General features: G+C 44.5%; 1 protein-coding gene across 1 annotated transcript; it reads right to left on the bottom strand.

The window, feature by feature from the left end:
• Positions 1–755: 755 nt before the first annotated feature.
• Positions 756–9,681, bottom strand: dusp10 (dual specificity phosphatase 10). The gene is made up of 4 exons (XM_011612187.2): positions 9,369–9,681; positions 7,570–8,417; positions 4,144–4,512; positions 756–3,974 (listed from the first exon to the last, which is right to left on the bottom strand). Exons 2-4 carry the CDS (start codon positions 8,369–8,371, stop codon positions 3,709–3,711), a joined length of 1,437 nt encoding a protein of 478 aa, XP_011610489.1. The 5' UTR covers positions 8,372–8,417; positions 9,369–9,681; the 3' UTR covers positions 756–3,708.
• Positions 9,682–12,448: the final 2,767 nt, after the last annotated feature.

The following is a 12,448-nucleotide window of genomic DNA, read 5'->3' as shown; positions in this document are numbered from 1 at the left end:
CACCGCAGAGCAGCACATGCAAAAATGACATTGGAATATTCAAATATGAAGCACATTGAATTACATATTCGCATCTGGTATTTTTGGAGCTATTACCAAATGTTGTCACATGCTGACAGGATTGTTTTTATGTACAGTTTTTATTTACCTTTGAGGTGCTGCTTCCTTAAATTCCATGAAGAAGCCTGAGGGAAACAGTTGAGTCTGAAGTCACTTAATGCTTCAATTTATAATACATATAATTCCCGCAGTCTTCTCATTAATCCCCCCATGTGTGATACTCTGGCACAGAGCAGGTGGTGTTTTAAAAAGAAAAAACAACAGATGTGATTACAGCTGCCAGGGAGATGGATAACGTCAATCCCGTGTGCAATAAAACAAAAGCAAGACGGCGATGGTGCCTCGGGAGAGGGAGGCGTTCAGCAGGCATCGGAGTGGATGTTTACTGATGCTAATATGTTTAGATCCAGAAGCACGATCACAAATCCATCAGATTCCCCATCCATATGCCTCCAAACCATCTCCCTTTCTTTAATATTCTGCAGAGGTAACCCTCACCATCCCTCTGTTCTTCTAGTCTTTCTCCAGAATTGACACAAGCATCACTTTTAATAAACACGTGGCCTTCAAGGACTCCCTGCCTGGTAAAACACTTCCTATTGTGATCACAGAACAAAGACCGGCTCGGGCTGCATCTGCAGTTCCTGCATGTCGGAAGCAAGCGAAAATGAACCCTGAGAAGCCAAAACAACCAAAACTTGAAGCCTCCCCTGTTTATTTCAAAGCTGAGAAGTCAGGATTACAAAAGTACAGTGCTGCGACCATAACAAGAGTCTTGGTATAAGAAGTGTGGGACAAACCAATTTTGAGCAAGACATGCAAAAGAGGTGTGGGAGAAGGCCTCCATGATTATAGCACCCTTTGTGGAAAAAAAATGAACCCATTTGTCCATGTCAGTGCAAAAATAGTAATGAATATATGCATATAAAGAAAATAGATATATTTTACAGTATACACTGAATATACGCAACTGTGGACTACAGACACAGAGAAGGATGTGGAAGGACAGAGCGGAGAGTGATGCCTCTGAGCCCAAACGAGGGGATGTCCTTAATTCAAGAATTAAGAGGACTGTTACAACATGACAGCGAATCTTTTTTGGCGCTTTCCATTAAGATATGGCCTCCACAGAATGATCAGTGTGGTAAAGACGGACAGCACCATAACTGCGAGAGTCCCTCACAGACACCGGGACCACATGGCATGCTGCCCCCCCCCCCCCCAGTACAGTATGACGGTTGCATTTTTAGTCAAAGAAATTGTTACATACAAAAGCCGTGTGCTGTAGGAAACAGCAATGGGACAAAAAGGTACAGTTTTAATATACTGAATATATATATTGGCTCAGATGATAAGCACTCTCCTTATATATACATCACGGAGCACCATTCAACACCAACAAGAACAGCAACGCAAATACAGGTCAGGACACGTCGCCACACAAACACCTGACACATCTTTGTCACACTTGGGGAAAGAAAAAAAAAGAGATTCTCACATCAATCTGAGGCTGCAAACTGTTAATCATGCGCGGATTGTTCCGCAGACACCTGGCCGGACGCGCCATTAAGGACATGAGGGTCCGTTACAATTTCTTTTTTGTTTGCATAGCATGAATTTTTTTTCTTTTCTTTGAAGCTTATTGTTGTTTGTGAGTGCCGCAAAGCTGTAGCATGTGCACTGTGTGGTGGGTTTGGCGACCCCCCCCCCCCCCCCCCTCCCAAACGTCCTACTGACAGGTGTACGTTGAAGGTTTGTAGAAACTAAAATAGACTCTGGCATGCTTTTAACAAGATATTAGCCCTGTGCTTTATTTTTGCGTGAACACAAAGCAGAACAACCGTAGCACACGATGGAGCGGAGCAAATAACAATAACAATGATACTTTCTAACAAGGACTTGCCCATTCAAATGATTACAGCCCTTTTTATTATATCAAAACCAACGTGTTCAAAGATGCGTTTGTGGCGCTAAAGTAATATTTATTATTTCAGCTGCTGTTAGTCTCCAAACTTTTTTTTCCATCCGCAAAGGTAAAGGAGGGAACGTGCATGCTTCTCTACTGGGTGATCGTAACCGTCATGCTTATCTTTTCCACTAAAGCAATTCATTAAAAAAAAAACTGGAAACACTGATGCAATGACAAAACCTACACTTTGTTACCAAAAATCCAGGTGTATGAAGAGTTGTGAGGACTCCACACACCACATTAAAAGGGCATTTTTTTGTTCTTGAATGTAAATAAGAAGCAACTGCTTTCCTCAAGTGATATCTGTGTGTTGTGCAACAGCCGGGGGGGTTTCTAGGAGTACAAATCTGACCTGCTTCTGTATTCTCCCGCACGTGATGCTGCACCCAGCACAGGCCCGGTGATGACACATGAATTAAGGCATCGGCAGAGGCACTAGAGCAGCACGTGACGGCAGTGCTTGCCTATGCAAGGCAGGCGAGCCCACTTCACTGTGGCTTCATGTCAGTGGCGGGGGGGGTTGCCGGCGATTTGATAAGAGCGACACTGCTCTACTTTGCCACCGGCTCACACAGTCGGTGTTTTCAGCCGAAATCTCAATTTTGCTACCTTGTGATGGACAAAATAATGGCTCCAAATTCAGGGCGTGTGACGCCGAGTTAAGTGCATAATGACAGACTGGAGTCATGCACAAATGGGATCAAGGATAACGGGGGGGGGGGGGCAGTTCAAGCAGGCAGGGAAAGCCCTCTGGTCTGTCGCAATACAGCAACCTGGGAGCCCTGTTTATTAAGTTTCACCTATTTTAACCTATATAAGTGTTGATTTATCTGCCGGCAGTCATGCATTAAAAAAATGGCTGTCGCGTATGGCTGTCAGACAGATATTGCCAAAGAGGATGCAGGAATGGCAGAAATGAAGAAGCAAACACAAAATATGGGTTTGTTTTTCTGCATATTTTGGAAATATGCGGACGACTGGCCTTACCCAACAAGCTGCACTTAAAATAAACCCTCTTCTGCCTGTACACACAAAATCTATTAGCGTAACTGCATTATAAACATACAGAACTGAACAACTGTAATTATATTGACAACAAAATGGCATTCCAGCGAAGGGCTGGAGGTTTTTCATCATTACCAGTATGTACATGTATCATTTGCATTCCACTGTGAAATTATTGCACAGATAGCCACCATGGGCTCGGCTCCCACAGGCCCCTGTATAAAAATAGAACAATAGCACTACGCAACTCTTCACCATTCTTTTTTAAAATGTGTTTGAAGGACAGGCACTGCCATGGCCAAACGCACTAGTCTGCATACATAAACCATCTCTATAATTGCTTCATAGCAAACAGAGTATCTATTCCAAATGGATTTCCTTTACTCTCCCATTTGCTTCTCTGTCGACCATCTTCCCTCTCTCCCTCTCCATCCCCATGTCTCACATACTGTGCCTCCTCCGGGAGCGTGGCCAGGTCCAACAACTGGGATTTTTGGCATTTCTCATTACCGCCGACCCAGAGCTGCGGCACTCTGGAGAGTCTGAAGCGAACCCAGGGAGATTCGAGAGGAGCTCGGCGGCTCTAGTGCTCCAGAGCACCTCGAGGAGCGGCTTTCTCTCAAAGTAAGAGGTGAGAGAAGAAAGAGAGTCAGAGTGCGAGTCCAAGTGTCCGCTCAGACGACAGTTTCTACACCGATCAGCTTTGGTGTGAGGATTCGTGGCGTTATTCCGTTGTTGAGGTCCTCCTCAAACTCCAGCAGCTGACCCATGAAGTTGAGGTTGGGGGAGATGATGGGCCTCCTGGTTTTGACAAACTTGTAGGCGTCCGTCATGGTCATCCAGGTGTGCTTCATCAGGTAGGCGATCACGATGGTGGCTGAACGAGACACGCCTGCCTGGCAGTGGATCAGAAGGCCCATACCAGCCTGATGTGCTTCCTCTGCAGAGACAAACGTCAAATCAGAACACAATAACAGGTTGATCTGTTTAAACTCGAACAACCTGGAGGTGCCAGGTGTGACCCGAAAGCTTCAAAGAGAGGACATTTGAGATAAGTGACGCTGTCTTATATTTTGAGTCTTATTCAACTATACCAACAAATGCCGTACCGATAAATTCAAAGGCCTCCTCAAAGTACTGGCGCAGGTTCTGCTTGTTGCTGTCCGTGACAGGGAGGCGCTTGTAGACAAAGAGGCCCGTGTCATAGTGGTAGAGCGGCAGGTGGGTGGTCACGTTCAGGATGTAGCCGACGTGAAATCGCTGCAGCAGGTTGAAATCCTGAGCGTCGTGCTCGTTCCCCAGGTACAGGAAGGGCAGGATGGGAGTCAGCTCTGCGTTCTCTATGTCCGGGGTGGAGGGGAGGGAGTGAGGTAGTGCCCCAGTCAGGCCGGCAGCTGCACCAGTGTCCAAACCCTCGTGGAGGTGCAGAGAGTGCTCACACAGGTTCTCATGGCTTTGTCTAAAGCAGCTAAGGCCTCCTGCACACAAACAGCAGCAAAAGACTGTAGATAACTGAGAACTTCTTTATTCTCCCCTCCAACATCCCAGCCAACCTTACTTGAAACCTTGTCTTTTCAGACAGCTAACGCTAATGCTGTGGAGGCCAAGCGTACTGAGGTATGCTACACTAATGCAGTTTAATCAATTCAAAATGGTGTAAAAAGGCAACTAAACCAATCTTGAAACCAAAAGGAGTCCTGATGGCAAAATAATACCATTTTTAGTAAAAAATATCCACCAAGTACTGAAATAGCTGCAAAGACAGTTTCGACTGTGTGAGAAATCCCCTCCGTTAATCTGTAGGTAAATGCATGACATTGGAGTTACAAATACTTCCCATTGGACATTTGCACTTCTCCAAATAACAGTTTGCACCTGTTGCCAGTGTGCCAAAGTTTCCCTTTAGCAGTTGTTGTGGTTTCACACACTCTCTCACACACGCACACACACACACACACTCACACGCACGCAGAATAAACTGTTGCATTGTTCATAATGGAAGAGCTGACATCATGCCATGTGAGGTCATCATGCAGCTTCCTCTTTGGCGACCGGGGGAGGATCTCTGGTCAACGGCTGCAACAGTCTTTCCATGATAAAACAAGCCGCTCGTTACCTTGATGTTGCCCTCATCTCAGTAATAATTACACTGTAGTAAATAAAATAAATGAAGCACTTACTGGCATCTAATGTCTGCTACAATTAGTCATCAAATGGATGAATTACTATAATATTGCTGCACTCGTACATGTTTATGCCAGGCACTTTTATTGATTAACCTAAAAGAGCTATTACACTGAAATATCGTCATTCATTCAACTGTTTCCTTGACACCTTGATCTCAGTAGCTTCTTCACATGCTACAGCTATGTTAAGGTGATAAACAAGCCATTATTTTTACAGCATCCTTCCTCAAATAACGATTATGTATGTTCCAGTGATCTTCTGAGCTTAGTTCCATTCCAGAGATCCTTAATAAATTTAATTTACAATGCCTATTCTATTTCAGGTCAATGCGACTTCAGTCTTTTGTTTGGGGAAACTTACAAAGATTTTAACACACTACCTGTTTAAATGTGTTGTTGTATTGGAGGGTACTTGGGGGAACAGGAAAAAAAAATCAATATGAACTTCAATCCACCAAGTGGATCCAACCAAATGTCTAGGTTATACAATCGAACCTTTCACCACAGTGAAATCATGTTTTTACAAAGTCACTTTTTTCCAACAGTCGATTAGCTAAGTGTAGCACACCCTGAAATGTAAAACCTGTATTCTGCTCAAACCAAATTTCATCTTTTCATGTGACCCTTCACAATAACAGACAGGCAATAACAGAATCTCCAGAAGGAGCACATCAGGGTAAGATGAAATGTAGTGTGACCGCCTGTTATTATGTCTAAAATGAGCTCAAGGAGGAACACATGAAAACAGTGGTTACCGCATACACCAGCCGCAGGCTCAGTTCCTGCTTAGAAAGCACCGTTTCTGCCTGTCACCCCACAGAGCTGTCGTTTCCATTGCTTTCTCTACACCTTTCTGACCCTTGTGTTGCATTTCAGATGGATTAAATGTACTGTGACATACTGAAAACAAAAAATGTTCTGACTAAAAGCACCAGCAAAACATGGCGGTAACCAAGTAAACGTGAGTAAATTATTAATTACATGCACACGTTCCACATATGTCACTGTTATTACAAGTTTGGGCTACAGTGAGTTAACTTTCATACTTCAATGGGGAACTACAAAAATCCCCTAGTGCGCCAACCACTTAATTAAAACCTATAATACAAGTGTTAAAATTCCTGCCAGTCCAGTCAGATTTGTTTATCTGTATCTATCACAAATTAATAAAAGTAAATCAATACGGCTTTTCCATCATAACCAAAGCCAACATCACGTCAGTGACTGGTGCAATAGAGAAATACAGCAACTGTAAATTTACAGAGAAAAAGTAAGTAAAAAAAATCTGAAAATGTCCTAAAAGCTATTTCAATATTATTTCAATAGGATTTCTGATGTTTTAGCCAAGGTCAGAAATATCTGTCAACATAAATATCATTAACCTTTTCAAACAAATCATGCAGTTCCCATCAACATGCTTCCAGAGTTAGTCAGTTCGTATTCCAAAGTATGCTTTTTGATTATGTGGCCAAGCATCACACATAAATGAAGACCTGTGGGAGATAAGGGTTATTCCTTTAAGAAAACTCAATCAACTGTGGTTGTGTTTGGTTCCCTCAAATGAAGTGATGGCTTAGACTTTACGGGAATTTTAGAAAAACCAGATGAAGCAGGCTTCCTGACAAGCACATTGGTTCAGGATGAGAGGCTGGAGAGGCCATCAAAGCAGACTCAAGAGGACGCGAAGACTAAAGGAAAAGAGGAGATGAAGGTGCTGTGATCTTGTGGCGAGAATGTGGCTCGGGGGCATTCGGCAAGCCCTCCCAGCCCTGCGCCCCCCCCCCCCCCCTCGATTGAACACGCAACTTCAAACACGCACACCAAAGATAGAAAACATGGCAGCGACGCAGGGATGTTATCTTAGTCAGCCTCTTTATTTACTAACCGCTGCGGCTCGCTGCCTACAAGCCTCTCAAGATGCCATATAGGAGTCAGGTGAGGCGTGTGCGCACATGTGTGAGGAGTCCTGGACACACATGGATCGGATATACAGCGAGCGAGGTTGGGGGTGCTGAAGCAGTGATGAAAACAGAGCCAAAACCAGCTGACCAAAACAATACAAAGGAAGGATTAAAAGGCCTATCTCTCTCTCTCACACACACACACACACACCATCATGTGGCCACACTCGTATTGTATCAATACGTATCAGTTGTTGCTAAGATGCCACTGTAGCGATGATGAACATTGCTTTAGGATGTCTTGTCTGATTTATGCCCTCCAGGGTCAAACTAAAGCTGATGCAATTTGCTCTTTCTGTAAAGGAAACGTTTTATTTTCATCTGCCGTGAGCCTTGACAACCCTACCATTAACTTACGCTGGCACTACACCGCCTGCTTCGACTGTACCTTTGAGGATGATGGGGTCTTTGCCCTCCCGCCTCAGTGACTCCAGGACTACATACAAAGGCTGGGAGAACGTCAGCCTGTTGGGATCCGCAGTGCTTTCGTCGTAAACCACGATCTCTTTGGAGAAGATGCCCTTATATGAGTCTTTGCCCTCGCGGCAGGAGATGAGGTCCAGCACAGTGATTTTGCCCTGCTGCAATCGCCGTCGGCTGATTTTGTCGGAGCAGTTGATGTGCACCGCCCCACGGATGTGGCTTTTGTTGTAATCCATGAAGGTCCGGCAGTCGATGATGACCGGCACCGGCCCCACGGGGTGTCCCATGGGGCAGCAGGTCATCCGTTTGGCCAGCTCATTGGGATGAATGACTCTCACGGTTGACGGGGCCTTAGAAGTACCTGGAGTGAGACTGGAGGTGCTTAATGCTTCGTGGTTGCTGACCATGGGCGTTGGGGGTCCGCCATAGCTGAGGTTGGGGCTGCTTGCGCTCACCGGGCTGTGGCTGAGGCTCTGGCTGTCCCGCTCATAGGTAGTCACAGAGCAACAGCTCGCACTGCTGCATCCACACGACAAAGAGCGCGTGGAGCCTTTGGATGAGGGCATATACGTTACAATATTGGCTGTCGCCTGGATCTTCACCACGGTGGTGCTGATGACTGCGTCGCTGCTGCTACTGCTGCTGTTGCTGCCGCTGCTGGTGATGGCGTCCAGGTAGCTGGTGTCCAGGCGCAAATGGAGTTCCTGAGGTCGGATCGGCCTTGGCAGAGCCACCACAATTCTGTCGTCGAGGGGAGATGGAGGCATGGGGAGGCTGAAGGCTGCACGTTTACGGAGAAGTCAACAAACCGCTCTGTGGCGAAAAAAAACATTCGAGAGCGTGAGGTGTGAGGGGGAATCTTTGCAAAAACCCATTGGTGGGCAGTAACTGAACCTGAAAGTACAAATGATGACCTCCTGTCTGTCTGATTGATATGCAAATGCCTACTGGAGCCAAATATTAGCAAAGTCAACACCTGCAGGGCTACACCCAATTTAGGCGTGACAGACTGGCCACTAATAATAAAGACCAAATAAAGACACAGAGCATCCTTTAACCGAATCAAACATTGCTCATGTGCATGTAATGCTGAATTTTTCATGCCGTCCGTGCTGGGTGTTCAACAGCTTTTATGAAGAGAGAGGTAGACAAAAAAAATGAGAAAAATAAAATACTGCATCCAATGCTGTGCTGCAGTTTGGTCTCAAATAGAAACTCCTAATAAACCCTAATGGCTATTCTTTTTCTTTCAGCAGCCACCAGGATTTTAAAAGCATGTCAGCACGGCATGTTATGTAAAGACGTCTTTGTGCGCTGTGAGTCTTCAGCAAAAAGCCAGAAATCATTCATGGACAAAATTCATTGAGGAAACCGGCATGAGAACGTGCCTAGAATGTAATATAGCTCCAAGGAGGAGACGGACTGATCAAATGAGCCGTGCAAGGCATGAAATGCATTCGAAATTCACATGTGGCGCGTATCATGTAGAGTTTTGGGGGTATTTTTTTTAATCAACGCTTGCATCTTGTGTAAATTGTAACTCTGTCGCATTGATGGGGTGTCATGACAACCGTAATAAAACGCTTCATGTTTAAAGTAACTGCAAGTATAATCAACGCCGCTGTGACCGAATGGCTGCAGTGCTGACAAAGTCATTTCTACTGTCTTCATTAATTATAAAAACATCTGAATTCTCAGCGACTGCGCATTTCAGCCACAACTTCTCATGGAAACACCATTTGCAAAACTTGTAATTGTCCTTACCGTTGTGTTGCAGACGGATTTGTTATCTCCGCTGGCTGCCAACGTTGCCTCCATTCAGTCCGTCCCGCTGCCGTGGAGAGGCAACATTTTTCAGTAGTACTTTTACCCTGCTCTCCACCGCAAATAATATTAAAGGAAGTCTGCCAGCCTACACGGGTTACGCAGCGTGACTGACGGCAGCGTCGGCCAATAAGCGGCGTCATTAAAAATTAACATGAGGCGCTGGTACAGTGAGGCCCCGCCCACGAGCGGGAGGGACTTGGGCGAAGCGCGTGCCTCTGTGGCTGGCTCGTGTACAGTCAATGGGCAGGCAGTCTTTTAACCTACCGTCAAAGCCACGTACGTGCGGAGATGATGTCACTGGCAGCCAATCAAAAGTCTCCCTTAGAGCCTCGCGAATCGTTGCCTTCACGTGTTGCTCGAAAAACTCTGGAGCAAATAGCCAGATGAGAGCATTTAACCCACTATGTGGGGACAGCTACTTAAAGTTCAGAGGTTCAAAAGCAAATAAAGTCAATCACAGACGATTAGCTAAGGGAGAGGAATCTTTGAGCACAATAAAAGTTATCCAGTTCTAAGTCTGACAAATGTTCATTTTTTTGTCAAACCTCTCAGAAACCAGCTGTACTGTGAGGTTGCTGATCTTCATATATAAGCTCCTTCTGTGCAGGATCTTAGCTGTTCCTAGGACTGCGCTCTTCTGGACAGAGATCTCTGATGTGGTTCCTGGTATCTGTTGGAGCCATCTACTCAGCTTGGGTGTTACTGCCCCTAGTGTCCCAGTCACTGCTGGGACCACTGTTGCCTTCATGCCCCACATTCTCTATCTCTATCTATCTCCTCCTTCAGCTCTTGGTATTTCTCCAGCTTCTCGTGTTCTTTCTTTCTAATGTTGCTATCACTCGGGATATCACCACCACTGTCTTCTGGTGTTTATCTATCACCACTATATCAGGCTGATTGGCCACCACCATCTTGTCAGTCTGGATCTGGAAGTCCCACAGGATCTTGGCCTGCTTATTCTCCAGCACTTTGGGGGTGTCTCCCACCTGGACCCTGGGACCTCCAGTCCATACTCAGTGCAGATGTTCCTGTACACTATGCCAGCCACCTGGTTATGCCGCTCCATGTATGCCTTGCCTGCCAACATCTTGCTGGACTCAGGGGCGTCTCCACACAGCATACACCTGGGGTCTTGTCTGGTGTGGTAGACCCCGGCCACATGTGCAAATCTAACAGCAATGTAAGAGTAAAATAATGACAAGCTTGTTAGCTTTTGAAGAACAACAAGTGACCTGTGAGGAAGGTAACGTCGCTGGTGATAATAAGTAGGCGTCTTTGGCTGGAGTGCTGTGAAGCAGTTGCCAAGTTGGCTGGCTGTTCTGTCTCATATGACTGGACCTGTGTCACAGCAAAAGGATCTCACAGGCTTCAACCGACAAATATAATCTGTGCTCCCTATTTACCCTCACTGGCAACCCGGAACAATGCCGAGCACGTATTATTGCTTCTATTATTAGCCCCCTGTCCATTTATTTATACATGGACACAGCTGATCAAAGTCCTGTCGGATTGTCTTTCCAACTACTCCAGTTTCATTTGCGATAAAGGCTTTGTAAAGCAGCGCCTACACTGTTTTTATAAAAGGCCTATAACTTCTTCTTTTGCAAATTAATGTCAATAATTAAAATTGGTCAATTTCATCAAGCCAAGCGTGACATTCATGAAATTTTAATTTCCTTTCTAACTGGTATATTGTTTTACACAGATATATAATATATCTGAAATATAATCTTTTCATTAATGCAATACGTAATATGGTAAGAATGGTGTTAATTTTAAATATTTGACCAGAGAAAATTGTCTAATGGTATATATTTAGATCAACTTTACATTGTTTTTCTTCTTCTGCTCAATAATCATCACCTCGCAAATTTAATTTTTTAAGTTAAAAACACCTTTAAACAGTGCAATTTCTTCCATTTTGAGCTGCAAAGCGTACCTTTAAGGTTGCGATGATTTTTAAAAACTATATATGGCTTTTTTTAAGTTTGAATTAAAATCAAAAGTAAATGTAAAATGTCATTCATGGGTCATTGTCAAATCTTGAAGTCAGTTTGGGAGAAAATAGAAGAATGATGTGACGTCTCAGTCAGTACTCCTACGATAGCATCCCAGAGACGGCAGTGCTTACCTAAAACAGAACGTTGGTGACATCATTTCAAACATCTGTCTTCATTTATCCAAGATATTGATATCTGCGCCATTTATACTCTCCCACTCTTTGGAGCGAGGCTCTCTATATGCTCGTTCAGTAAAGCTCCTTTATGTTAATGGAACGAGTTCTACCTGTATGTTGGTTTAACCTGTCTAAACATTTGTCAGGTGACGCCATAAAGTTTGTTTTGTTTTATAATAACAGAAGGGCTCTGAGACAATAACAGACTATGTTCATCTTATCATAACTGTACGAGCAGATATTTGATCATATTGATCCTTTCTTGGTGAGTCAGCTCAACATGGCCTCCTAGATTTTACACTGCGTACTAATCATCTTTTAAATATGTTGATTAAAGTCATGTAGTGGCTATTTAGGTTGTCTAAGCCTGCAGCATTGTGTGTAGGTCGTTTATTTGTGTTTGTAAAAGGTGGTGGAGGTTGGCTGGCATGTGCAAAGCTGCACGTCCCTGCATCATACGTGTAGGCTGGTTTCTATGCAGCAAAATGACTTTCTGTCTGTTGAATAAACCCAACTTTTCTCCATCTGTTTTTGTAAGTGCAGAAAGTCCAATAAAGCGCCTCGCTTTCAGACAGGAGTGCAGTCACGGTAGCTCTGTGTGCTAACAGGCATCTTCTGTGAGCTGTTCTGCAATAGACTGCGGTGGTGATTACTTCTTTTGCAAATGCGAGGCCATGGAAAACATGACAAAGTGTGGTTTCACATGTCTGTCTCAGCATCGCGCACACAAAAGACGAGATAATGTCAAACCAGTAATATAAAACTTTGACATGTAGTCAAGTGGTTTGCCTTTTTTTAGCAACTCTGCATGGAAAAAATGAGTGATTGCGCTGTGGCGCTC

Source organism: Takifugu rubripes, chromosome 16 (genome assembly GCF_901000725.2).
Source record: "Takifugu rubripes chromosome 16, fTakRub1.2, whole genome shotgun sequence".
In the NCBI taxonomy this organism is placed as follows: Eukaryota; Metazoa; Chordata; class Actinopteri; order Tetraodontiformes; family Tetraodontidae; genus Takifugu; species Takifugu rubripes.
This window is presented reverse-complemented; position numbering and strand designations above follow the sequence as displayed.

Excerpts from the sequence above, each read along its gene's own strand:
- dusp10 (XM_011612187.2), bottom strand. The coding sequence starts at position 8,371 with ATGCCTCCATCTCCCCTCGACGACAGAATTGTGGTGGCTCTGCCAAGG. Across the intron at positions 4,513-7,569 it reads AGACCCCATCATCCTCAAAG|GAGGCCTTAGCTGCTTTAGA; the intron begins GTACAGTCGAAG and ends GTTTGTGTGCAG. Across the intron at positions 3,975-4,143 it reads GGAGGCCTTTGAATTTATCG|AGGAAGCACATCAGGCTGGT; the intron begins GTACGGCATTTG and ends TTGTCTCTGCAG.